The sequence below is a fragment of the Lupinus angustifolius genome, chromosome LG14 (assembly GCF_001865875.1).
Source record: "Lupinus angustifolius cultivar Tanjil chromosome LG14, LupAngTanjil_v1.0, whole genome shotgun sequence".
Classification (NCBI taxonomy): Eukaryota; Viridiplantae; Streptophyta; class Magnoliopsida; order Fabales; family Fabaceae; genus Lupinus; species Lupinus angustifolius.
The window spans coordinates 8,966,590-8,993,520 of NC_032022.1; the positions used below are offsets into that span (position 1 = coordinate 8,966,590).

Here is a 26,931-nt window from a genome sequence, read left to right on the forward strand (position 1 = left end):
AACACAAGAAGGACTAAACCATATTAACCAAAGCCTAATTATTAGCTTGCATAAGAAGCTAATCTAATTCAAACTAACGTACAAGTAAAATCGAACTGTTAGCTTGCTTAGTAAGTCAAGGTAACTCAAAACTAATATTACAGTAGTAGTATTCTCGAAAATGAGTTTCTTCTTTTTACTTAGTTCATATGAAATGCATACCATCTTGCAGAAACATTCAGGTGTCTTATTGGTGCTGCTTACCATCTGCATGGACTTAAGCCAGTGTTATTAACCTGCATATTATTTGTTTACTGAAGTCCATCTTTGTTGTAAAAATTAATGCTTGGTTTCTTCTGCATGACAATGGAGTTGCGTGTGCTTTGCTTTCTTGTGGATAGTAAACAAACTAACAAAGTAATGGTTTGTGTGCTAGTTAGTGTTCTGAATTTAAAAAAATGTTACTAACTACTGGATAGTGCCAACATGTGAGGATCCAGTGATCCACTACAACGGGCACTCTTTCCATGTCTTCATTAAACAACAAATAAAAGAGTGTGTTGTGACATTTTTATATTATCGTGTTTGTAAAGCCCATGATTTTTTTTAATGGTGTTTTTCTTACATTGAGTAGCTTTGCTTCATTGATGTTTTCTGTTCACTTGGTTTGTCCTCTTTTTTGTTATATATTTTGTAAGTAGGTCCTTTGTCCTCCTACCACTTCTTAATCATATTCTCTTTCTTAATAAGTTTCCTCTTTTATTAAAAAATATGCATAAACTTTTTATGTAGTATGCTTTTTGCATTTTCTAATTATGACATTGTTAATTGGTTTAGTTAGTTCCACATCACCTCCCTCATTATTTCGGGAATGGTTTAAACACATGTTGGATTACTTCTCTCATAGCTAATTGGCTTTGAGATGGAACATTAACATGATATTAGAGCCAAAACCCAACTTCTCTCCAGATGTCATTGGACAAAAGATGTCCTTTAGTCATGGATCAAAGGTAACCTTTTGCCTAGTTCGACATGCTTTAGTGGATGGGTTATATTGGGAAGTAAGTCCCTCATAGCCTACCTCATTGTCCCAGGAATGATATAAATACTTGTTGAGCTACTCTTCTCATAGCCAATTGGTTTTGAGATGGAACCTTAATTACTCATTTACTAGATTCATACTATTGTGCATAAAAATCTGTAGCTAAAAAATGCTCTTGAAACTTTGCTTTTCCTCCTTGATTCTTACTTTTTCTAAACAGAGTTAAGCTAAATTCAAGTGTAATATGACCTACCTAGATAAAAAGAGTGTATTAGTCAATCATTCCTTTAACAATTAACACTCCACTTATGCCTAAAATTGGACATCTGGAGTGTGAAGTTTGCAGTATTGGGGTGACCCAACATCAAGATAGACTTTAATCTTATATGAGAATAGCAAGGCCTAACTCCACCTCAATGGCTTGCTAATTGGAGGGGGGGGGGGATGTCCGATCAATATATATATGTTTCTTTACTGATATAATCAACCAAAGTGAGATTCAACTAAACAGCAACCTTATATGATATTCTATCTATAATTCTGTTTGTTCATGTGTATACTGAAGAACTTTTCTCATTACTGTTTATTGGAAGTTGAACAACTCCTCTGACTGTTTTTGACCAGATTATTTCTTCTGATGTTTCAATGTGTGAAATTTTGTCTGAACTCTTATATGGATTTATGCCAATGGTGGTACTGTTTCCAGGTGGATGATGAGCGAACCCTTGAGGAAGATGAGGCTCTCATAACTGAAGAAGAAAGAAAAGAGGAATTGGCAGCTTTGCGTGATGAAATTGATCTTCCAATTGAGGAGTTACTAAAACGTTATGCTGAAGAGAAAGGTGAGATTTTTTTCTTTGAGGGGGTGGATGGAGGGAAAGGTGAGCTTATCATATCAGCAACCTCTTTTTTGTTTTTTTTTTGTTTTTTTTTTGGAAGGCCCGAGTTATTCTGCTCAAGGGAAACGTTATAGACCATAGATGGAAAGATGGAAAAGTTGCTAGTTGAGATGGTCTAATATGAACCTTTTTCTAAAAGAAAATGATGTTGTTGCCAGGCCCTGCCTTAATTTCTCTGTTATGATTACCTTAATATTTAATAGACTGTTGGAGTGTTTATGCCCTTGTTTTTTTATAAATTAATTAGGAGAACCAGTAAGGCAAGAAAGTAGTCCAGAGCATAGTAAAGATGCTGGGCAAATAAATAGAGCTGATGATGGTGATGGTAAGGACTAGCATCTGGTATGTGCCCCTTTTATTTTGCACTAGTTATGATTGTTTCTCACATAGGGCATGGATAATATACTGCAGAAAATGGAGATGATATTTTATCTGTCAGCAAAGTTGTCTCTAGCAACTCCAGCATGTTCCCTGGTCGACGTTGTGTAAGTTGTATGTGTTTTGTTTTGCCACCTTCAATAGTGAAGTGAGTTAAGGACTTAGTGTAACGTTCATTCACTAATAACAGGATGAAAGTAATGGTGATGAAGGTACACAAGCAAGCAATCTATCTCAATATGAGGACCATCCACCTGAAAATACTTGTGAGGTTCCCAGTGAGATGGCCAATGAAAGTATTGTATATGACTTTAATGATGAAGAGGTGGAATTGTATTTCAATTTTCTTTTTAGCAAATATGCTTCCTTTGTCTGTTATGTTTGATCCACTTTTCATTTTTGTCTTCAAGTCCCATTGGTATTAAAAATGTTACTGTTTTCCTAATTGCTAACTCTGAGATCTTAAGAAATTTGAGGATCTGGTTCCTATATGGCACTTGTTCATAGTTTATTGCCACACAACAATTATGATTAGGACATCAATTAGCCCATAAGCACAACTTTTTATTAGATGCCTTGAGATCTCTTTATCTTCATTTCACCTCCCCCCCTCTCTTCTACAACTCCTCCATGATTTTGGGAAAAAAAGGTAAAAAACAGCTTCCCAAAATAAGCCTGTCAATCTAAATAGGTGTTCCTTTAGTCTCTTAAGTACCATGAACCAGTAGGGATAGATAAAACTTTAATGCTTTCATAAGAATATAAAAATTATCCATTGCTGGCGCTAAATTGCTGTCAAATAAATCCATGGCTCATGATTGGGAATGTACAATGAGTGATTTCCAATCTGAGATTCTGAATGCCTTAGGCAAGATTGGGAAGGTACTATCATGTTGTCTCCGTAATGGTTGAGATCTGTGGTGGTTCTTGCTAGGAATGTTAACAAGATAGTATGTGCTGAAGCTCAAACATTAAATAACAGAAATCACTAGAGACTAGCTTGATTAGATCTGGTAGAATTGCTTCTTCTCTAAGTCCTCGATTAGGTAGTTTTGTTGGACATGTGACATCCATGAGAGAGAAGAGCGCTAACAAGTGCAGTTGGTAGTGGGTATCCAAGGAGTAAATGATTAGGTTTTTTCTAAGTTGCAGAAGGGAGAGAAACAAAGTCACAGATAGGGTTTTAGATCTTTAAACACAGTGCGTTTGGTCAGGATTATTTGTCATCACAAACGCTTTTGATACAATTGTTTATGAATGTGCATGACATAGGAGCCAAAATTAAGTGCTTTCAAGTGTTAAAGTAAGACCGTAAACAATGTTAAATGTCAATTGTAGTAATATTAAATTTCACTTTATTCTATATGCTCCAGTAAAATCTTTGACCTGCTTTACTTATGTGTTATGCCCTGATGTCTCATCCACATGAACCACGTTTTACTTCAGTTTTATCATCCTAGTCTAAATAAGTTTATATTATGTTCCATTTAATAAATGACTGTCAATCTCCCCTCCGTCAGTACTTTTATGTTTTCCCCTTCTTTGCACCCTTTTTCCTGTCATTCATTAACATTTAGCTGTTAACTTCTTGTGTAATTGTGTTTTTGACTTATATGCTCTCAAATATTGGCAGGAAGATGCTGACTTCTTGCTTGGAACAGAAGATAAGGTAATACTATGTGTAAATCATTTCCATTTCTAAGGGTGCACTTGATTTGCTACCAAATAAAGAACCACCCAATTTTTTTACTATGTTTGATCTATAAACTAGTCAAGGACAGCACAAAAAACTAAATGAACAGTACAATGCTCACTTTCTTTTTCTGTTACCTGCTAAACCAGGAGACAAAAAATTGTCTATTAGCTCTGAATATAAAAGAACAGAAAACCACCCCTTGTCCCTTACCCCTTCGAACAACCCTGATCTCATCTGAATATTGTCTTTAGTGTTGTGCTGTATTTGCTAGAGGAGTGTGTGCATCGTCATCAGCGGATGGAGATTTTCCAGTGCTGCCAGAGGGATGCCGTAATGGCTGAAACTCTAGCGCAAACAACTCAATCAAACTTGGGCCGTTGGGCATGTAGAGAGAGTAAAGTGAAGATGGTAGAGAGAATAGAGTTAAGAGAAAAAACTGAAATTTGTTATTTCCAAAATCTATTTGATTAGATGTGTACAGAATTTATAGCAGTCTCTACCAACCTAAACACCTCTTGCTGACTAGGCAAGTGGTGTGTGCACGGATGCACTCTAGTGTAATACAGAGGAAGATTAACCAGCCCGAGTCTAAGACTAAGTAAGATTACTCTAATAGGGCAGGGCAGGGTAGAAGCAGACCCTTGAAGTTCTGCAGAGTCCATCTTTCTTTCTTTTTTCTTTCTATTTGCGAGTTTTTTTTCCATTCAGTTTTTGAGAGAGCTTCTGTTGTAAGGAGTTGAGCTGTATATATAGATACATATATATACACATGTGTGTATGTAAGAGATGAGAGAGGATTCAATAATAACCACCAGATGAGAACCGATGAGAACCAACAGATCAGAATAAATGTGCACTTGTAGTTTTCATGTTTCACACAAGAATGGTGGCATGTTCGGAATTTGTGGAGAGGGTTTGAGATGTTGATGAACCAATTGAAGGAAGGAAGACAATAAGCTAGGGCATCACCAACAATCAAGCCTTAGTCCCACTAGATAAGGTCGGCTACATCTATTAAAGATGTCACATTGATCTGTCATAAATCATGTTCATTGACAAAACATTGATCTCTAAATCTTTCCTAATCTTTCGCCTATGATTTTTCTTGGCCTTCTTTTGCCTCTAGAAATTGGACTAATAATCTATTCTCCTTATTGGAGCTTCCAACAATCTCCTTCTCACATGGCCAAACCACCAAAGGTGTAATTCTATCATCTTTCTGTCATAGTTGTTGCTCTAACTTTCTCCTTGTTTTATTCATTTCTAATCTTATCTTGTCTACCAACAAGGTGTTGGTCTAGTAGTGCAAGACCTTGCTAGATCCTTACGATGAGCAAAATGTCAAAGTTTGATTCTTGGGGGCAACACTTGTTGGGTGGGGGCAGCCATATATCCCGAAAGGGATTAGTTCCTTATCCAAAAATGTAAGGGGATTCCCTTGGTAGTACAAAAAATAATCATGTCTTGTCTAGTGTCTCCACTTATCCAACGCAACATTTTCATATCTGTTACATGGAGTTTATTATCTTTTTTACATTTTATCGTGTAATAATAAATCTCATAACATTAGAAGTCTAATAGGTGTGTGGCAAAATTTCTGCTTAAGCTCCGGTGGTAACTTTTTATTAAATATGTCACATAGGGCTGACAATGAACCAAACCAACTTGATATTTGTTTGAAACATGATTGTTATTTTTAGGGGTGTAAGCGGTTCCGGTGTAAGCGGTTTGGTTTTGCGGTTCGGTTAATTTTTAAGGAACCGTTTATGTTCGGTTTGGTTTATGGTTTTGGAAATTTAGGAACCGTTAGAACCGAACCTCATATTAAAGAAATATATACTAGGAATGATGTTTTCTTGTTGTTTAAATTCTTCAACCAATTTTGTGGCTTAATTTAATAATTTTGTGTGAATTGTAGTGTTATATATATTACTAAATTATTATTATATTTATATTATATATGTTATTAGTTACTAAATTGTTTCCTAGTGTCTTGATTATTTGAAATATATCTTCCAACTTTTGTGGTATTGAGTTTGAAACTGACATATACCAATTTTTGTGGTATTGATGATTTGTAAATTGTAAGTTTATATATGTAACTATTATATATTTTATTAATTGATATATATGTTACTAATTAATTGTATTGTTATATATGCTACTTATTGCGGATTGTATTATATATGTGATAATTGGCTTTTCTTCATCAATTATATAATTGTTATATATGTTACTAACAAACAATTATGAGTTTCAATTTTTTACTCATATATATATGATTCATAATTTTTTATAATAATAGTAGTGTTTTTCTATTTATGAAGAAACAATATCTATCGTAATACATTTTGAACTTACAAATGATGCAAGATTTTTTATAAAAAAAATAATTGGAAAAACCGTGGAGCGGAACTGAACCATTCAATAGCGGTTTGGTTCGGTTCTTATAGTTAAATTTAAGGTTAATTGAGCTGAACTTAACCATATGTTTGTGTTCGGTTCGGTCATTGAAATCCACCAAAAATCGAATGAAACCGAATTTTTACACCCCTAGTTATTTTGCTCGATAAACTTGGTTCATGAGCCAAACAGTTTTTGAGCTAAAAATCGAGCTCGTTAAATAAACAAGTTGTACTTGAGTCAAATATAGTTCAACTCGTTAGATTCATGAGTTGGCTAAATTATATATACCTATAGAGAATCTTTAGATTTATACATATTAAATAAATTGTCGCTATTCGAGCTGACTAACTGAACCAATTAAGATAATGAGTTGAACTAAACAATTTATGAACTCCTGATGAACTAGATCAATTCGAGCTATAACGAGTCCAACCAAATGGTTCACGAACTCTAATCGAGTCGAGTTTCTAAAATAGCTCTTATCGAACTCGAGTCGAGTATTGAGTTAAGGCAGTTCTTATCTAGTCAAGCTGAGTTGATGCAATCGACCATTTAATCCAATGGTGTGTTGTCTTGCTCGCAAAACCCATCTTGGACATATTTTTGAGATTTGGTGATTCGGAAGTTCTAGCCATCAATGATGGAGAATCATCATCATGAGAAGTTTTTGGCTTTGAAGTAGATGATTAGAAGACTATCTTGGCAAATTCAAGCTCTATGTTTGACCCTTGCGTCACACAAACCCAGAGTATCTAACCTTGGATGATGGATTGTACCCAAGTGGGAAAAACCATGCTTTGGGCCGAGGAGAATGAAACTCGGACGGGAAATTGGGAGTGCCTCACAACATCCATCCATCCTCCAAAATTGTCACCTATTGCGAGGGGTCAATAACTAGTGCATCAAATGCTTCAATAGAGGGTGGGCCAGAAATGGCATTAACAGTCCTAATCATGTTTGTAAGAACAAAGAGTTGCATGTGATGTTTGCAATAATTGGTTGAGGAGGAAGATATTCAGGTGGCAACCTGATGGTGGGATCCAAGAGGGAAATCATTTTCGTCTAAACAAGCATCCACCTTGAGGACAAGGTGAATATTTTGGAGTGACTAGTTATAGATTCATAACAGTCAAGAATAAGTAAAATTGATTGTTAACAGTAAAAAATAAATAAGAATAATGATTGTGGTATCATCATTAGAAGGTGGAGGCTAATTGGTTGGGAGCTGAGTGGAAAAGGAGCTGCAACATTTTGGTGGCAGTTAGTGGAAGAAGAGGGGTCATGGGGTATTCAGCATGTTAATAAGCTGCAAACGTTATGTGGCAGTTAGTGGAGGGAGTAAATAGGTTAGAGGGTGAGAGAAGGATGGGGAAAAGATGAAGAACAAATGTACATGTGAGGAAAAGATATGGGAAACAACATTAGTCAGAGTCAAGAATTGGTCTCTTATGGTAGGGATGAAGCAGACCCTCGAAGTAGTTAAAAATATATCTTCTATTTCTATTTTTTTTCTTTTCTATTTCTGGTTATTTTTTAATTCACGCTTTGACAGAGCCTCTGCTTTAAGTAGTGAAAAATATATATTTTTAAACAATTCCAAGTTCCTATCACATTCCCTAACCAAACGACCTGGTTTGTCTTTGTAGTTTTTCCATCTACTCTTTGTTCTGATGCACTTTTCCTTATTATCATATGTGTTGTCAATGCAAATGGTCAGTTTTAATGTATCTCTCTAGAGTGGAATTGGTGCTGACAAGATCAAACATATTAAATATGACTTTTTTAGGAGGTTGAGTGTTGACCTGTATGGAGGATTTTTTACTGCTCATAGTTTCTGCTAGCATGTGCGTTATGCATCATGCCTCTGCCCATGGATAGGAATGAGGTTTTGCAAGTAATTGACACCAATGATGCCCCAGATGTGAAGTGGTCACCCTGTAAACCAAGTCTTTGTTTCATGTTAGAAGATCCACATTTAGAATATGATATGATTTTGCTAGCCAGAAATCTAGTTTTTATGGAAGTCAAGAACTTTGTAGGATATTATTGGAGAATAGGCTTAAGGCAGAAGACTTGGTTATTTTGTACAATATCTAGTTGGGCTGTCGGTAAACTGTGGTTAGGTTCTGTTAGTACAGATAGGTGTGCCAGCTTATGACAGCTATACACCTGTGCTATAAATAGCTAGCTCTCCCTTGTAAACAGTTAATCAAATCCTAATAGAAATCATTCAGATCATTTCTCTGTCTATCTAAAGTTCTCTGTTCTCTCTCTCTTCCCTCTTTACTTTATCCTCTTACATATGTAAATAACTATCTCAGATCAGACCTTATATTAAAGAAGTTATCAGCACTGCTGGCTGAGTTATTTGTTTAACAATTTTTAAGATTTAACTTGTTTTTGTTTATTGGTTCTTGTTTGACTGGTAATTCAGTCTTAACTTCATTACAATGATCAGGATGATGAAACAACCTTATCCGAGGAGGAAAAACTGGAAAGGGTTGACGCAATTGATCCGAGGGATGAGGTGAAGGGCTAGTTATCTTATCTTTCTTCCATATTAATTACATGATTATTTATCATAAATGTTACCAGTCTGCTTTTTTATGTTATGTTACCCCTCATGACAAACCTATTATTGGTAGATTGCCTTATTGCACAAGGAGAGTGACATGTCTGTTGAGGAACTCCTTGCAAGGTATAAAAAGGTAGGCAGTATACTTCTCTAGTTATACTTGTTTTCCCAATAACATTTTATTTTACTTTACATTTTTTTTATCCTTTGTTTATTAGGATCTGGGTGATAATGAAGATTGGGAAGATGATTCTGATGCTTCTTCTTTATCAGAGGATCATCGGGATTTGCCAATTCATGAAGAAGCTGGAGCTGATGTTTCTATGAATGAAGATATCAAGTCTGGTGAGCACCTGGTTATTCTACAGTCCCAGACAGAAGAACAATGGGAAGCACCTCCCGAGAATTCCGAAAAAACAGAAAGTGAGTATATAATTGCTGACGCAGCTGCTGCTGCAAGATCAGCACAACCAACGGGAAACACCTTCTCCACAACTAAAGTACGTACAAAGTTCCCTTTTCTACTCAAGTACTCTCTTCGTGAGTATCAACACATTGGATTGGATTGGCTTGTCACCATGTATGAAAAAAGACTGAATGGAATTTTAGCAGATGAAATGGGGCTTGGAAAAACAATCATGACTATAGCTTTGCTTGCACATCTTGCTTGTGAAAAGGGGATTTGGGGCCCACATCTAATTGTGGTACCAACAAGTGTAATGCTTAACTGGGAGACTGAATTTTTGAAATGGTGTCCTGCTTTTAAAATTTTGACTTATTTTGGAAGTGCAAAGGAGAGAAAACATAAAAGACAAGGATGGTTGAAACAAAACTCATTTCATGTATGCATAACAACTTATAGACTAGTTATTCAAGATTCTAAAGTTTTTAAACGCAAAAAGTGGAAATACTTGATCTTAGATGAAGCTCATCTCATTAAAAACTGGAAGTCACAGAGGTGGCAGACGCTCTTGAATTTTAATTCGAAACGACGTATTCTCTTGACTGGTACACCACTGCAGAATGATCTCATGGAACTGTGGTCTCTCATGCATTTCTTGATGCCTCATGTTTTCCAGTCTCATCAAGAGTTTAAGGATTGGTTTTGTAATCCTATATCAGGGATGGTAGAGGGAGAGGAAAAGGTTAATAAGGAGGTTGTTGATCGTCTGCATAATGTCCTTCGTCCATTTCTGCTCCGTCGATTAAAGCGAGATGTGGAGAAGCAACTTCCAATGAAACATGAGCATGTCATAAATTGTAGATTGTCAAAGAGGCAGCGGAATTTGTATGAAGACTTCATTGCTAGTTCAGAGACCCAAGCCACTCTTGCAAGTGCCAATTTTTTTGGGATGATTAGTATTATCATGCAACTCCGTAAGGTTTGCAATCATCCTGACCTATTTGAGGGTCGTCCTATTGTCAGCTCTTTTGATATGTTGGGTATTGATATTCAGTTAAGCTCTTCTGTTTGCTCCATCCTTTTGCCCAGTACCTTTTCTACAGTAGACCTAAGAGGTTTAGGTTTTTTATTTACTCATCTTGACTATAGCATGACTTCTTGGGAAAGTGATGAAATCCAAGCTATTGAGACCCCTACAAGTTTAATCATGGAACGTACTAATGTGGGTGACCTGGAAGTTATTAAGCCTGGACTGAAATCTCAAAAAAAGCTGCAAGGAACAAACATTTTTGAAGAGATCCAAAGAGCAATTTGGGAAGAAAGGTTAAGACAGGCGAAGGAACGTGCAGCAGCTATTGCATGGTGGAACTCCTTGAGATGTAAAAGAAGACCCATCTACTCAACCACCCTAAGGGATCTTGTTAGCATAAAGCATCCTGTATATGATATTCATCAGGTGAAGGCAAACCCGGTTTCATACTCGTACTCAACAAAGCTGGCTGACATTGTTCTCTCCCCAGTTGAACGATTTCAAAAGATGACTGATGTGGTTGAAAGTTTCATGTTTTCAATCCCAGCTGCACGAGTGCCTTCCCCTGTTTGCTGGTGTAGTAGAATTGAGACACCCGTGTTTTTGGATTCATCTTACAAGCAAAAATGTTCTGAACTTCTGTCACCATTACTGTCACCTATCAGGCCTGCAATTGTCCGTCGGCAAGTGTATTTCCCAGATAGGCGTCTAATACAATTTGACTGTGGGAAACTGCAGGAGCTAGCAATTTTGTTAAGGAAATTAAAATCAGAAGGTCATCGAGCTCTGATATTTACCCAGATGACAAAGATGCTTGATATATTAGAGGCATTCATTAGTTTGTATGGTTATACCTACATGCGATTAGATGGATCAACTCAACCAGAGGAAAGGCAGACCTTAATGCAGCGTTTTAACACAAATCCCAAATATTTTCTTTTCATATTGTCGACCCGTAGTGGGGGTGTTGGTATCAACCTAGTTGGAGCTGACACGGTGATATTTTATGATAGCGACTGGAATCCTGCTATGGATCAACAGGCTCAAGATCGGTGCCACAGAATTGGTCAGACACGTGAAGTTCATATCTATAGATTGATTAGTGAAAGCACCATTGAGGAGAATATTTTGAAGAAAGCAAATCAGAAGCGTGCACTTGATGATCTAGTTATACAAAGTGGGGGTTATAATACTGAGTTCTTTAAGAAGCTTGATCCTATTGAACTGTTTTCAGGTCATAGAGCACTTTCTGTAAAAAATATCCAGAAGGAGAAAAACCAGAACAATGGAGAAGCTTCTGTAACCAATGCAGAGGTAGAGGCTGCATTAAAAGATGTAGAAGATGAAGCAGATTATATGGCATATAAGAGAGTTGAGCAGGAAGAAGCTGTGGACAACCAGGAGTTTACAGAAGAAGCCATTGGGAGACTTGAAGATGATGAGTATGTTAATGAGGATGATATGAAGGATGATGAGCCTGTTGAATTCGGTGAATCTGTTCCCAGTTTAAGTAAAGAGAACTTGTCAATGTTAAATGGTAATGATCCTACGGAAGATAGACCACCCTCTGTTCCTCACAAAGAAGATGATGTTGACATGATTGCTGATGTCAAGCAGATGGCTGCTGCTGCAGCTGCAGCTGGACAAGCAATCACAGTGTTTGAGAGTGAGCTACGTCCTATTGATCGATATGCCATTCGTTTTCTGGAGCAGTGGGATCCAATTATAGATAAAACGACCTTGGAATCTGAAGTCAGGATTGAGGACACAGAATGGGAGTTGGATCGCCTTGAAAAGTTTAAGGAGGAAATGGAGGCTGAAATTGATGAAGATGAGGAACCTCTTGTATATGAAAGTATGTGCCTTATTTCTCCATTTTGCTGCGTAACATTTGAAATTGTCGTTAATTTATTTTTTTAAAATAATAACATGGTTGTCATTATATTCAACCTCATTGAAGGGTGATTAACTTATGACAGTATACAAGTAACATGTCACTTGCAGAGTGTTTGAGTAGCTTAGTTTATTTCATGGTGTTACAACTTGTATAGAAGAGAGTGCATGCAGTATTCGAACTGCACCTGCCTCTGCTGACGCAGTTAAGTGGCTATGTGAAATTGTATAACATGCTATAAAATGAACTCATTTATAAATGTGTATTAATTAATTCGCACATGGTGGTTTTTTTGTTGAATTTCAAAACTGAAATTGATATACAGGCACATTTGGTACTTGCAATATTCAGTTTATTATTTGGCTGATAGCTTGTTACAGACTGATTTAGAAAGTTGTTTAGATTGTATCCTTGACACAGCTATGCGATTTAACACTGTCCTCATTTATTATATTAGGTTGGGATGCTGATTTTGCAACTGAGGCATATCGGCAGCAAGTGGAGGCCTTAGCTCAACATCAGGTGTGGTTGATGGACATCAAATTTTATTTCTTTGTATATGGTTTAATGTCGTTGCTATTGTTGTTCTTGTAGTTAATGGAGGAACTCGAATATGAAGCTAAACAGAAAGAGAAAGCTGAGGAAGAAAATTGTGATTCTAAAATGTAAGAGATTCAAACTTCCATTGTATCTGCTCTCCTCGTCATGGGGAGTTGAGGCATGTTTGTTTCAGCTTATTTTAGGAGAATCAGTCGCTTGTTTTTTAAAAGCTCTCTTGGGGAGCTTTCAGTTATAATCTGTTTTAACACGATATAAACTAATCCAAATACACTGCTGGTTGTTTTTTTAAAGCTTTAGTAGATTTTTTGAATTTTATATTTATATAAATATAAATATATAATTATATATTTATATTGTTATATATTTATATTTATATATATATAATTATATAAATATAATATCAGTGTGTGTAAAGTTGTACACCAAAACAAGATAGCATTAGCACCCTAAATCTGAGAATGCTGTACTGTCATTTTCGGCAGGACTCAAACACCAAGTGATTCAAAGCCCAAATCTAAAAAGAAACCCAAGAAAGCAAAGTTCAAATCACTGAAGAAAGGATCATTAACATCTGGCTTGAGATCTGCAAAACAAGAGCCACAAGCGGAAACAATGACTATAGATGATGAGGATGTCAACAGCTTGACTTTTGTTTCTCCAGAGTCAACTTCGCAGAAAAAACGTAAGATGTTGAAGCCAACAACTGATGGTGAAGAAAAAAGACTGAAGAAGTCCAAAAAGATGAAGAGAAAGTCTCCTGACATTTGTGCTTCAGATTTAGATTCCAACTCATTAGTTGTGCTGGATGAACATGCAGAGTCAAAGCTGGGTGAAAGTCTGGTTGATTTTGAACAGAGAATGGCAGGCAGGAGTAAGATGGGAGGAAAAATATCCATTACTCCAATGCCAGTGAAACGGATATTGGTTATAAAACCAGAAAAACTGAAGAAGGGAAATCTTTGGTCCAAAGATTGTATTCCATCAGCTGATTTTTGGTTGCCTCAAGAAGATGCAATATTATGTGCCATAGTTCATGAATATGGTTCTAACTGGAATTTGGTTAGCGAAACACTTCATGGCATGACTGCAGGGGGGACATTTAGGGGGAGATATCGCCATCCTGTCCATTGCTGTGAGAGGTTCAGAGAGCTATTCCAAAAATATGTCTTGCACTCGACCGACAATGCAAATCATGAGAAGATCAGCAATACTGGCTCCGGAAAGGCTCTTCTTAAAGTTACAGAGGTTAGACTGGCAACTTTGACATGCCTATTTTGATCTCGTACATGTTAAGTGCTGACCTGATTTATGTAATCTCATCTTCATTTGGAGTAGATTCCGAACTTCATTTACTATAAACTATAAATGATGTAGAAAGTATTTGGCATTTTCTATAAGGTATTCATCTCAAATTTGAAATTAAAAGAGATCTTTTTCTCACAAATAATTTATTTTGGCAGGATAACATTCGGATGTTGTTAGATGTTGCTTCTGAGCAGCCAAACAGAGAGTTATTACTGCAGAAACATTTTTTTGCATTGCTGTCATCTGTCTGGAAGGTGTCAGCACATGTTGACCGCAGGCAAAATCCATCACCTACTTGTAATGGTCTCTATTTTGATCAGAGTTTCTTTACTTCCAAATGCCAACAATCACAGAATTCCTTGAAGAAACCCTCTGGAAGGATGATGTTTACTAATTTGGCCCAGAGCAAGAAATTAATAGCTGCTGCACTTGATGACACAATAAGTAGGCCAGAGAGTGACAAAATCCTCCTCTCTAATCAGGGTGAAGACATGCCATTGAATGCAGATAAGCTGGATATAACATTGGAGTTCCAGAAAGAGGAGAGTGATGTCTTATCTTCATTTCCATCTGTTATAAATTTATCAATAGATGGGATTGAAGCATCGCCATCTTTAAATAAACAAACTGGAGAATGTGACCATCTCAGAGGTTGTTTGTCTGCTGCTGAGAATCGTTTCAGGTATGACTGGACATTACAAAATGGGTTTGATTTTATTGATTGATATGTCAATGGAATTTAGGGTAATTTAGTTAATTTCATCGTGGGCAATGAACGAAGTGGTTTAGTGGTGCAGTGTGTCCTAACCTCAGTAAAAAAGTTTTACTTTTCATGAATAATTTTGATTCAAATTGTACTATTGTAGTCTTATAGTGGGTTCTGGATCAGAAACAACTCAAAACTGGGTAATAACATAAGTATTCTCCCGAACTGATATCATCAGTGAGATCTCTAACTCGGGTGAAACTTATGTAGTAGTAGTGTCTAAGGGAATTGGGAATATAAGGACAAACACAAGAATAAAATTAAGATACAGAAGAATAAGTGATGAACTTTATTTTCCCGTGTCAGAGTTGTTTAAGAGCATATATTTTCTTGGTTATTGCTGTGGAGAGCTGCTTATAGTTTTTTTTTACCCTCAGGGAGGCATCAAAAACTTGTGAGGAAGACAGTTCTGGATGGGCTTCATCAGCATTCCCGACAAACGATTCAAGGTCTCAACCTGGATCCAGGATACAATCCTTGGGAAAGCAAAAAACTCTAATCTGTGACACTACTAAGCCGTCTAAGTCGAAGTCGAAAAGAGTTTCAATGGATCCCAGTGACATGCAACAGGCTGAGCCATCACTCCAGTCAATGCCACCACTTAAGGAACTGAGGTTTGATCTTACTGCATCCACTATGGACATAGTTGGAATTGATGATAGGGATACCAATCCCCCCTTTGGTTTGCATTTGGAAAATTCATTTGAAAGGGAGAGTTCTGAAGCTATCCCACATGATTATCTAGATGGTTTAATCTTTGGCCTTGATGATTTGATTGAATTCCCTGAATACACTGACATTAGATAGGGTCCAATGAAAGCTTGAAATTCAGTTTTGAACTACCCCTCTTTGCCATTTGAGTACAGTCTTGGCAAGTTTTCTTGTCAGTTCATGAACAACCGATTCTCCTCTTAATCTAAATTTTATTGTTATGGTATTTACATTTACATGTTGGTATTTATCAGCTCTTAATACAGTGGAATGAATGCTTTGAAATTGTGGGCGTGAATGGGAACACAAAACTGGTCAAGGGGAACCGGCTTTGGAGCTTGTTTTACACTTAAGGTTTTGTGAATTAAGTTTTAGAGGGGAAGGTAGAAGAATGAAAGGCTTCAGAGCCATGGAATGTAGTTGTGAAATGACTCTGAAGTCTTCGATTTCTCTTCTCCTCGATTCTACGAGATTTCAAGAGCTAGCGAGTCACGTGCCCAATCTGTTGCAATCTCACTACCGCTAGTGAGATCGTCAGGGAAGATCATAGGATCATAAAATTGCTGTTTTGTTGTGAATTTCAGTTTTTATGGCAAAAACCTTAAATTGCAAAATTTTCATCTTTTAAACCTGTATAGAAAAGGAAACTCATGGCCCAAATTCATTTGACCTGTCCAAGATTCTTCTAAACCCTAAATTGAGAAATAACAAACATATCATAACTAGAATAGAAGTAAAAGCTATAGCCACGACCAAAAGTTCCAAGACTTCATTTTCAAGTTTCTTTATTATCATCTTTAACATATTTGTTTTCATTATTCTTTCTAAAGTGATGTTCTTTTTCTCTTTATGTTGTAATGTGTAATGGGAGAAAAATGATGTTCATTGTGTTGCCTTTGTTATATTTTCTGTTTTCTTTTTGTGTTTTTGTTGTGTAACACTTTTGTTAAATTTTGTTTTGTACTTATCACAATCAGCGCTGAAATTGACTTTTATTTCATTTTGGACATGCATACTATTATAATATACTTGTAACCTACATAAAACATGATATTTCCATATAAAACACAATATAGTTACATGATATTTAAGAAAATGAATGGTTGATATTAAATGTAATTAGTGTAACTTAACTTTGGTTTAAACGGATCCCCTCTCTCTCTATATATACATGTCTAAAAAAATCAATATTTGGTAGGGTTTTGTGATCTGTGTTATGATCATACGTTTTATGTTTTCATCTACCCCTTTTGATCTTATGTAAGATCTCGATCTTGTCAACTATGTTTGGGAGTCTAGTTTTGTAGGGGAAGGGAAGAGAATGAATAGCTTTGGAAAACATCTCCCTTATGTGGGAGTTGAGTGAAAGAGAGGGAAGGTTTTGATGGGTTCCTAAAGCTCTGTAAAACTCTCTATATGCTTATTTTATAATTCCCCCAATTTGGGGTTTTTCTAGTTACCTAAATGTAATTACTTAATTTCTCTCCTATCTAAATCTCACACTCCCAAACAAAGGAGAGAATTGCCTTCCTTTCCTCTTCGTCCTTGCACATTGAAGCCTCTCCTTACATTTCCCTCATAACTAAACATAGCCTTGTGGTTTATTTGCGATGTGAGTTTTGGTAGGAATGAAAAGCTTGGGTTATCTCAAAAGTGTATTTCATGACTCTCAAGTTTTTTCTTTTCTTTTTTCTCCTCCAAGATTCTACTTGAAAGCAAACTTTATGTTGGGGAGGATTTAAAAGTAAACTATGTTGAAGGATTCAAGATGGGAAAATCTAGGGCTAGAAACGAGCTGAACCGAGTCGAATTAGAGTTCAGCTCGGTTCAGCTTGATAAGGATTGGTTCGACTCGAATTCGATACGAGTTATTTTTTTAGCCTGAGTTCGGTTCGGTTAAAGTTCGCAAACTATCGACTCAGTTCAATTGGTTCATTTGGACAACTTAAATAGTTAATTAATATTTAAAAAATACTACAAAAAGTTTTTTATATATATAAATATAACCATGTTTACATATATAATAACAATAAATATAAAAAATAATGTATGAGTTATAATAAATATAAAAATTAATTTATATATATATATCGAGTTATATCATAAACCTAACGAGTCGAACTGTATATAACTCAAGTTTGGTTCGTTTATTTAACGAGCTCAATTTTCAGCTCAAGTTTGACTCATGAACCAAATTTATCGAACTAAATAACGAATCAAGTTTTAAACGAATACCGAGTTGATTCGGTTCATTGCTAAATCCATAATTTAGAATGCTGTCAATAACTTGAATTTGGCACCTCAACACCGTTGGTACTGGTTGCCCTAGATGAAATGATTAAAAGCATTAATTTTCTGCTTTAATAGTCCACAAATGTTTCCTTTGATGGTGTGCATGTAAGCCACATTTGTTTCTTTGTTGCCTTTTGGTTTAGTGCTCACTCACAATATTTTATTATGCAAGAATAGCGAATTAGCTTTTAGTTGATGTTTATTAAACCCATTTACAGCATTTTAAATGATTTCGATATAAAATTAGTTACTGATATTTACTCAAATAAAGGATAATGAATTGATTGTTTGAAATATAACTAGGGTAATCATGGTTTCAAGTTATTGAATTAGAGAAATTTTATTCTTTTGTATTGCAATTTGCTACTACATGAGCACTTTACTGTTGAATGCTGACGATGAGAATGTTTCAAAATTAGTAGGAAAGTTTAATATAGACTAATGTGTATAGACAACTATCTGTTATACCAAAAAAGAAAGGATTAAATTAATGTTATTTCTATAAAGGTAACCAAGTTAGACCTTTAAAAATTGAGTATCAAATAAATATCGAAATATTTAAATGGCCACGAGAATGTTCAGTACTTTTTAAAGCTAGTAATTTTTCAGTTTCTAGTAATTATAAGAGCATTTACACTAGTGTAACCTATTTTTCGTTCTTAATGGGTCCCACTAATTATTTTATATTTGTTTAACGTTTTAATAACTTAAGTAACTCAAGCCAAAATTACCTCAACTGATATAACTCATTTTCCATTCTTAAATGAACCTCATAAGCTTACCTTTTTTTTCACATTAAAATATATCAAATACATAATTAAATTAAAAATTAATAAAAAAAATTATATTTATTAAAATAACACGAAATTGATTAAAAATAACACAAAATACATTACAAAATAATAAAATTTTAAACGACAAATTACAAAATACATAAATATAAATTGTAACAATATAATTAAATCAATGTTCAAAGTTGGTCAGTCTCGTGGCTAAATTTTTCCAAATATGCTCAACCAAATCTGCTTGAAGATGATGATGGACAGATCTATTACGAAGTTGAAATCTATACGCAGGTACTTTAAATGACTGTGCCTATTTAATATTCATTCTTCACCTTATTTAATATTTTTTATTCTCTTTTCTATCAATTATTTATTCATTTTTTAATGCTGTTCAAATATAAGAATCGTACTTATTTTGTTCACGATTGCAAAATAAGTATAAGAACAGTTCTTCTCTAATGATAAAATTGGAATAAAAACATTCGTAACTCTTTTTTCACTACTGTGTGTATGCTCTAAAGCGAATTAGATTATGGAGTAAAAGAGGTACCTCGTTGACTATCAATTTGATATAAAAGTATGCTTTATAAGTGAACAAGATTATCTCGTTGAAAAATTACAAGTTAAAGGAATTAAATAGTAAATACCAATATGAGAAAGCAAACTAGTTTACGTGAGCATTTGAAACATATCGAACCTAACCTTTTTAATATTCCAAAGACCAACATTAAAAGTCTCATTCATTTGGAGATTATTCACTACCCTTTATCCAAATAGACTAAGTAGAATAAAATAGAAATATTTGTATGAGATGTATGTACAGAGACAACATATTAAAAATTTAATTTTAATTTTAATTTAATCATGAATGATAGCATAAAATAGTATAAGTAAAATTTTCTCCAAATATATTTCTATACAAGATTTTTCTCCTTTTCATATTGAAAAAACTAGCAAACCAAATCAAAGATCCAATCACTTTTGGTACATATGTAAAAGTCGACACCTGGATCCTCTCCGCTAATAAATCCCCTTGAAAACTGCGCAAAAAGTGACCAAATGGTATGTACATATGTAAACTGTTTTTTCACTCTATATGTTATGAGCATGTGATTGACCATAAAAAAAATATTAAAGTTAAAATTTAATTATTAAATATTTTTATGACTAATCACAAATACATGACACATAAAGTGACACAAAAATGTGGAACAGCAGATTGCTTTCACTACCGTCTTAGTTCCACAAAATACAATCATTGTCCATTATGGAAAAAATAATCTATCATAACCGATTAAAGAAAAATGATTAGAATGTGGTTTAAGTTTATCCTAAAGAATTTTAGAAACGATTTAGTATCTTCATTAAAAGGGATAAGTCCTATACATTGTGCTAGTATATGTATCATAAGTTGTGATTGGTTAGAAAAATAGTTAATTATTAATTTTTTTAACCAATCAAATCTCAATGCTACATGTAGTGGAACAATTTATGAGATAACAGATATTCTCCCATAATAAAGAGACAAATGCTTCAAAAACAACGGGAAATGTGATTTTCAAAGACATAACTATCTCTTTGATAATAAAAATACAATTTTATCATTAAAAACAAGTAAAAAATATACACATATCTCTCCATTACTAGAGAAGAATATTATTCTTTATTAACTACTTGCATCAATGGTCATCACCAACATTTTAAATAACAGTTTGGAAACAACTTGAGTATAATACCTCATATATAAGTTGTATCGACGGCTAATTATATTTGGATGATATATAATATTTTTATTTCACCACTAACGATACTTTAACGTCGTTAAGTCTTTGAACTATTATCCATTTTCTCAGTTCATGTCTCACTCTCCTATTTCTTTATTGGAAATTTTACTTACAACACCTTTTGTAATGGGTATGTTAGTTTCATTTACTTACAATATTGTATATTCCTATGTTTTTTGTCCATTCATGACTAACTCTTCCCTTATTATGTGTTTTTCTACATTAGTTTTTCTTCCTTATCCGTGTTTGTGTTTTCACTTCTATTACAATGACGTAATTGAAGGGAATAGAGGTAAGAGCATAATGACATCTAAATAACCTCCGGTGCATAATGAGAATATTGAAAAATAAGATCATTGTTAGCAACATGCAATAAGATGGGAGTTATCTGGGTTGGTTGAAATAGAATGAAAGAAAGAAGGAATGTGAACAACAAAGACATTAATGCCTTCATTGTTTCAAGTTACCCATATGTTATAGTTTCTTTACACTAGTTTGAGTGAGTGAAATTTGCAATATGGGAATAGGAGAGTTTCAGTGAGAGTGAGAGATGGGAACTGGGAAGAGAGATAACAGTTGAAAGACTTAACGATGTTAACGTATCATTAGCGGTGAGATGATATTTTTTACACATGTCCAAATATAATTAAAGGCATATTAATGGGGACATTAATAGACACCGACCGACTCGGCTTGGTTCATGTTTGTGTCGGGTTAGGGCTTGGGCCCAACATATTTTTTAACAAATTGTTTTTCTTTTTCATTTTGGACATGTGGTTGAGCAAGTCAACACACGTGTAGCATGTGTGTGACTGAGTCATCACACAGTTAGAGAGTGATGAGAGTGGGGAGGAAGAATCAGACAAGGTGGAGGAAAATCTAGTCGTGTGGTCGTTGGACTCCTCTTGACTGTCAGATTACATGGTTGTTTAGGACGCAATCTCCGATCTGGGTCATCGGATTGAGGTGGCCATTGGAGGCCTTGTTGGTTAACATGATCTTTATCTTCACCTAGAGGGAGTGAATAAGTGGTTCAAATTACAATTAAGTTCGACTCGAAATGCAAAAGATGATTTAAAAAAATTCTAGTCTTAATCGATTAATTAGTTGCTTAATCAATTAACACAAAATTGAACTTAATTGATTATATGAAGAGTTAATCTATTAACCTGATGGTTTTAGTCAAAATATTTTGGTTCTTGATACAACAAGAAAGTAGTGATTATACTAATCTAATATGCTCTTAAACTGATTATAGAAATTGATTCACATAACAGATTAACTTATGCAATGATCACTAAATGAATGCTATAAAATAATGCAAAAATGTGATATTTGTCAGTGAGTAAAAGAGTATGGTAAGAGAGAAGATGGCATAGCCAATTTATCTTGGTTCGATTGCTAATCCATGCGCAATCTACATTCAGACCTCCCCTTCTAATCTTCGGAGATTTGTTTCACTAGAAGAAATAAAATGTTTACTACAAAACACTTCTTCACCAAGACTTCTTTTGGACCTAGCTTCTAATGGCTCCACACCACTTCTAACTAAGCATCTCAATGAGACCTCTTCTTGGAGCTTACTGCAGCCTAGGAGTTCTCCTAAATTTCTCTTTTTCTCCTAGGTGATACCTCATATCCTCAAAGAGACAAATTTACAAACTGACCATTAAAGATGTGTACAACTTTCTAATGTACCTTCAATGTGCTAAACATATACTAATAATTCAGAACACAACCCTTTGATGAATCTTACACATAGAGATGAAAATGAATGAATAAGATTCACAAAAGGAAATCTTTGAAAACTCTCAAGATATGAAAATAAACTTATTTCAAAGATACTAAAAAAAATCTCTCTTTTTCACATGAAAAGTTTTCTTTTTTCAGAAATCACTTCTTGAAAACATGTATCACTTTTGAATCAAGTTTCTATAAGTGTAAAATTTCTTGTTCTTGCTTTGCATATGGGAAAGGATGGTAAAATACTATTCAGTTTCAAATTGTTCTGTTAGGGATAATCTATTAAATTGTCACTTAATCGATTAACGTTTATTTAAAACGTCCAAGATTCCAAAACAGAAATTGACTTAATCGATTAACCATGTCCTTAATTGATTAACATGTTTCTCATTTACAAAGACTTAATTGATTAAACAAAGTCTTAATTGTTTAACGATTTTCTAAAAATACTTAGTTGATTATGCATGAACCACTAACATGAATGACAGATACATGATGCATGATTTTGAAAAAATATAAGCGTTAATGCTCAAAATTATGTATGCATGCTAAAATACTTTCTAAGTCATGTTATATATGAAAAATCTCTTTCATGCAATATGCTCATAATATGTGAGATTTATCAAAAGGTTCACCCAACCTAGTCTCTACCCATTCAAATTATTTTAGGACCTAAAAAAGAAATAATTACTATTAGTCTTCATGATCCATTCTTAAAGCTTGAATATGAGTTGTTGTTGTTGTTGTTGTTGTTGATATGTCCATGTATTTAGGCTTTAATCTTTGTCTTCATCAAAATCATGTTCTTGCATGCTAGCATTCAAAGGCCTCAAGCTATAAATAGAGGTCTCCTGTAACACCCTGACTCAATGGAATTTAAAATAAGTAGACAAGTGAAGAAATGATATATTGTGGAAGCAAAACCATTTTGAAAATGTGAAATAATTTTTTTTCAAATATCTTTCATATAAAAACAGGTGAAATTTCCTTGACAGATCCTTCAAAACATTGTAAAATTTTACAACTTGTTAAGGATAAAATTTAATACATTGACTCAGGTGTTACATCCTACAACAAAGCGACACACTACCTAGTCATAAGAATTGTCTTTCCTTTCCTTCGGACGATGGCACGATCATTCTCCATGAAGTCACGTACTCCCTAAAACGTTAGGAGAGTAAGTACTTCCACATATGGTATATAAACTACACACAAAATATTAAATTCAGATAGCATTTATCATATAATCAATATCATATGGATGTAATGAAATGTGGAATGTCAATATCATGAGGTGTGAATATCTCATATGTCTATATTAACACAACTATTAGTCTCTTAATGACTGCATGGAGAAATGATTTCTATAAGGTCCCTACACTCAACATTAACAGCAATGGTACCGACACTGGTCGAGCCCGACTAGTCTTATGTTATTCTTAGGAAGCGAACATGATGAATACCACATTGTGCCCACCATTAGTAACTCATAGACAAAGTACCGTGCACTGGTAGCATCGAAAACCCTCCGGTCGGCAAAGATAGACGCCATATCATCCTGAACATGATAAATTCAAGGGGTGTCAGAAGTAACTATAAGAACGAGGCTGCAAAATCAAGAGTTAACGTGCAGCGGAAAATATATGCAGAAAAATAATCAAAGATAAAATGAAAGAGATAAGGGAGAAGAGAATACATAGTGATTTTTATACTGGTTCACTTTTTAATCCACCGAAGTCTACGTCTAGTACTCCTGTAGCACAAGAGATTTTCCACTCAATATTATGAGTTGTAATTACAATATCTCACCCCGAGATCTCTATGTACCTTACACACTCACTAATATTTATACTCTTGGAAAACATCTTTCCAAGTAACTCTGTCTCTTTCTATTCACACCTTGTGAAAGAAAGTTATTACAATGAATGAAGAATTTGAATGATGGCTTTGGATTGCCTTTACAAGTATGAAATATAATAACGCTTGCAATCCAATCAACTCTTTTGTATACTTATTAATAATGTTCTTTAAGTTTATAAAACTTTGAAACACAAGAAACTCAGAAAAATAGCTTTGAAAGTTTGAGTTCAAGTTGCTAGAAGTGCAGAAAACTATTTCAGAAAAGTGTAGGAAAGTTGTGAGAAAAGTGTGAAAGAGTTGTTTTCATTGTGAGTTCTAATGCCTTTAAATATGCTTTCCAATCACCCCTTGTGCCTTTATGAAAGAGTAGAAATTGTTTGGAATGAAGGCATTTCATTTGGGATGAAAACTCTTGAGTTTCAAATCTGAAAAACTGATGTAACAGCTCTCAGTGATCGATTACATCATTGAGTAATCGATTACGCAAATGTTTTGTCCAACAGTGAATTTAAAATTCACTTACAGTAATCGATAACAACAATTTGAGTAATCTGTTACTCAACTTTAATAAACACTGGTAATTTGTTACTCAAATACAGTAATGGATTACTCTGATCAGTTTTAAGTTGGATAACTCTTTTCTCACGCTTGTAACCTGTTACTTAGATGAAGTAACTTGTTATACACTATTTTTGAAAATTGTTTTACGTATTTTAAAGTGTTTCAGAGACTTAATCTAATTATCTTGAAACTTTAATCTTCTTTGTCTTCATAAGTATTCTTCCTTTTTCTTCTTTTTGGCGATGTTGGTGTCTTCATCAAAACCTTGCCAAGGTCAGGAGCAAAGATCTTCTTCACAATCTCCTCCTTTTTGATGATGACAAACGAAGATCTTCTTGACAGTATAATTTTCTTGAGAGCAACATACTTTGAGATATGTTGAAGTTTTGACTTGAGTATGCTCCCTCTATCTTGTATGCTCCTCCTTTCTTTTGGAGTAATGTGCCTGAAATAATGTTACAGAAAATACACCTCCCCTTCCCCCAACTTTTCTCCCCCTTTTGACTTCATCAAAAAATAGAAAAGCAAAGAGATTCCAACACAATATATATAGCATACATACACTATATATAATCAAGATATATCAATATGATAGCATATACTCATGTATGGATTAAGATATAGATAAGCAAGTATTGCAATGCATAAATAAGATGTTTCAAACATGTATCCATGAATGGAACAATAAAGCATAAAACATCATAAAGTAACTTGTTCAGGAATATGCAGCAATAACTTAAAAACAATAAATAAGCAGAATTCAAAATTTGTCCGAATTTTGAAAATAATGCATCCATGGAAGTGTTCTTCAAACACTTTGAGATGTTCCTCATTAGCTAGAAGTCTTGTCAAATCTAGAAGGTTAGACTCCATAGAAGTAGTTCCTTGCCTCTTTTGAGTCGCAGAGGTGCGTTGAGTAATCGATTACCCAAATGTTCTGTCCAATAGTGAATTTAAAATTCACTTACAATATTCGATTACAACAATTTGAGTAATCTGTTACTCAACTTTAATAACATTGGTAATATGTTACTCAAATACAGTAATGGATTACTCTGATCAGTTTTAAGTTGGATAACTCTTTTCTCACGCTTGTAACATGTTACTTAGATGAAGTAACGCGTTAAACACTATTTTTGAAAATTGTTTTACGTATTTTAAAGTGTTTCAACTTTCTTTAAAAATAGTTTGAGCATTACTACTTTGTATATTTAAGAGTTTTAGGATAGAAGTACCTATAGAGACTTAATTTAATTATCTTGAAGCTTTAATCTTCTTTGTCTTAATAAGTATTCTTCATTTTCTTCTTTTTGGTGATGTTGGTGTCTTCATCAATCTAGGTACTCCTAAATTGAGATGGGTTAAATCCATGGATAGAAATCTTAATCTGTAAAAATAACTTCACCATTGATTCATTGGTTCTAAGAGAATAGGTTTAGGCTTAAGAATCACTCAAAAGCTATCATAACAAAAAAATTATGGACTTTCTAAGGAATGAGAATTTTTGCTAATACTAGAACACGAGTTTGCACTCTAAATGGCTTGAGTAAGATTAGATGATCGCAAATGTGATTGTAGTATTGGAAAAATATTAACTCATACTCTCAGAATACTTTCTAAGAGGTTTGGTTATACTCAAGGTGAAATAGAGACGAATACAGGCACTCGTAGGCAAGGTTGGTAGCACGATCATTGACAATTTTCAGGAAATTGTCTGAGTTGTTACTCTAGATTTTTAAATGGGATAATAACTTTATAGTTCACTAAAACTTATTACCAATAACAATAATCTAGGCTTACGCAAGTCACAGGATCTCTCAGACCACTTTTGATGAAGTTTTGTGATGATAGATTTACCCGATAACGGCTAAATCCCAACTGTGTGAAACTTTCTACTGAGTTTCTGACGTACTCATTTCTCTATCCTAATCTCATGATATAACTCTAATTTATGTTAGAAACTAAATCATTAACTTGTCCTAATGAAACTCTATGATACACAACTCATTTCCTAACTCCTCTCACTACAATCTATAACTCAAGTAAGTCAACTTCTTATTCGAGTAATCCTTTGTAATGGACAAAGGATTTCACATAGCTTCCTAATATTTAAGAGAATAATAGACATTTATATATATATATATATATATATATATATATAAATGTCTATTATTCTCTTAAATATTAGGAAGCTATGTGAAATCCTTTGTCCATTACAAAGGATTACTCGAATAAGAAGTTGACTTACTTGAGTTATAGAT

At 34.3% G+C, this 26,931-nt stretch overlaps 1 protein-coding gene across 3 annotated transcripts in view; it reads left to right on the forward strand.

The window, feature by feature from the left end:
* Positions 1-15,877, forward strand: part of LOC109326640 (protein PHOTOPERIOD-INDEPENDENT EARLY FLOWERING 1) — a 29,097-nt gene extending 13,220 nt beyond the window's left edge. Inside the window, exons 9-21 of one of the 3 annotated variants that reach the window (XM_019559350.1) lie at positions 1,728-1,863; positions 2,168-2,245; positions 2,332-2,405; positions 2,489-2,623; positions 3,932-3,967; positions 8,859-8,927; positions 9,046-9,108; positions 9,194-12,263; positions 12,760-12,824; positions 12,897-12,967; positions 13,346-14,108; positions 14,324-14,850; positions 15,312-15,877. In XM_019559350.1, coding sequence (XP_019414895.1) covers positions 1,728-1,863; positions 2,168-2,245; positions 2,332-2,405; positions 2,489-2,623; positions 3,932-3,967; positions 8,859-8,927; positions 9,046-9,108; positions 9,194-12,263; positions 12,760-12,824; positions 12,897-12,967; positions 13,346-14,108; positions 14,324-14,850; positions 15,312-15,741 — 5,517 coding nt within the window. In that variant the 3' untranslated portion in view covers positions 15,742-15,877. Of the gene's footprint in view, positions 1-1,727; positions 1,864-2,167; positions 2,263-2,331; positions 2,413-2,488; positions 2,624-3,931; positions 3,968-8,858; positions 8,928-9,045; positions 9,109-9,193; positions 12,264-12,759; positions 12,825-12,896; positions 12,968-13,345; positions 14,109-14,323; positions 14,851-15,311 lie in introns of those variants that run through there. The other 2 variants (XM_019559352.1, XM_019559353.1) reach the window with 2 other exon arrangements.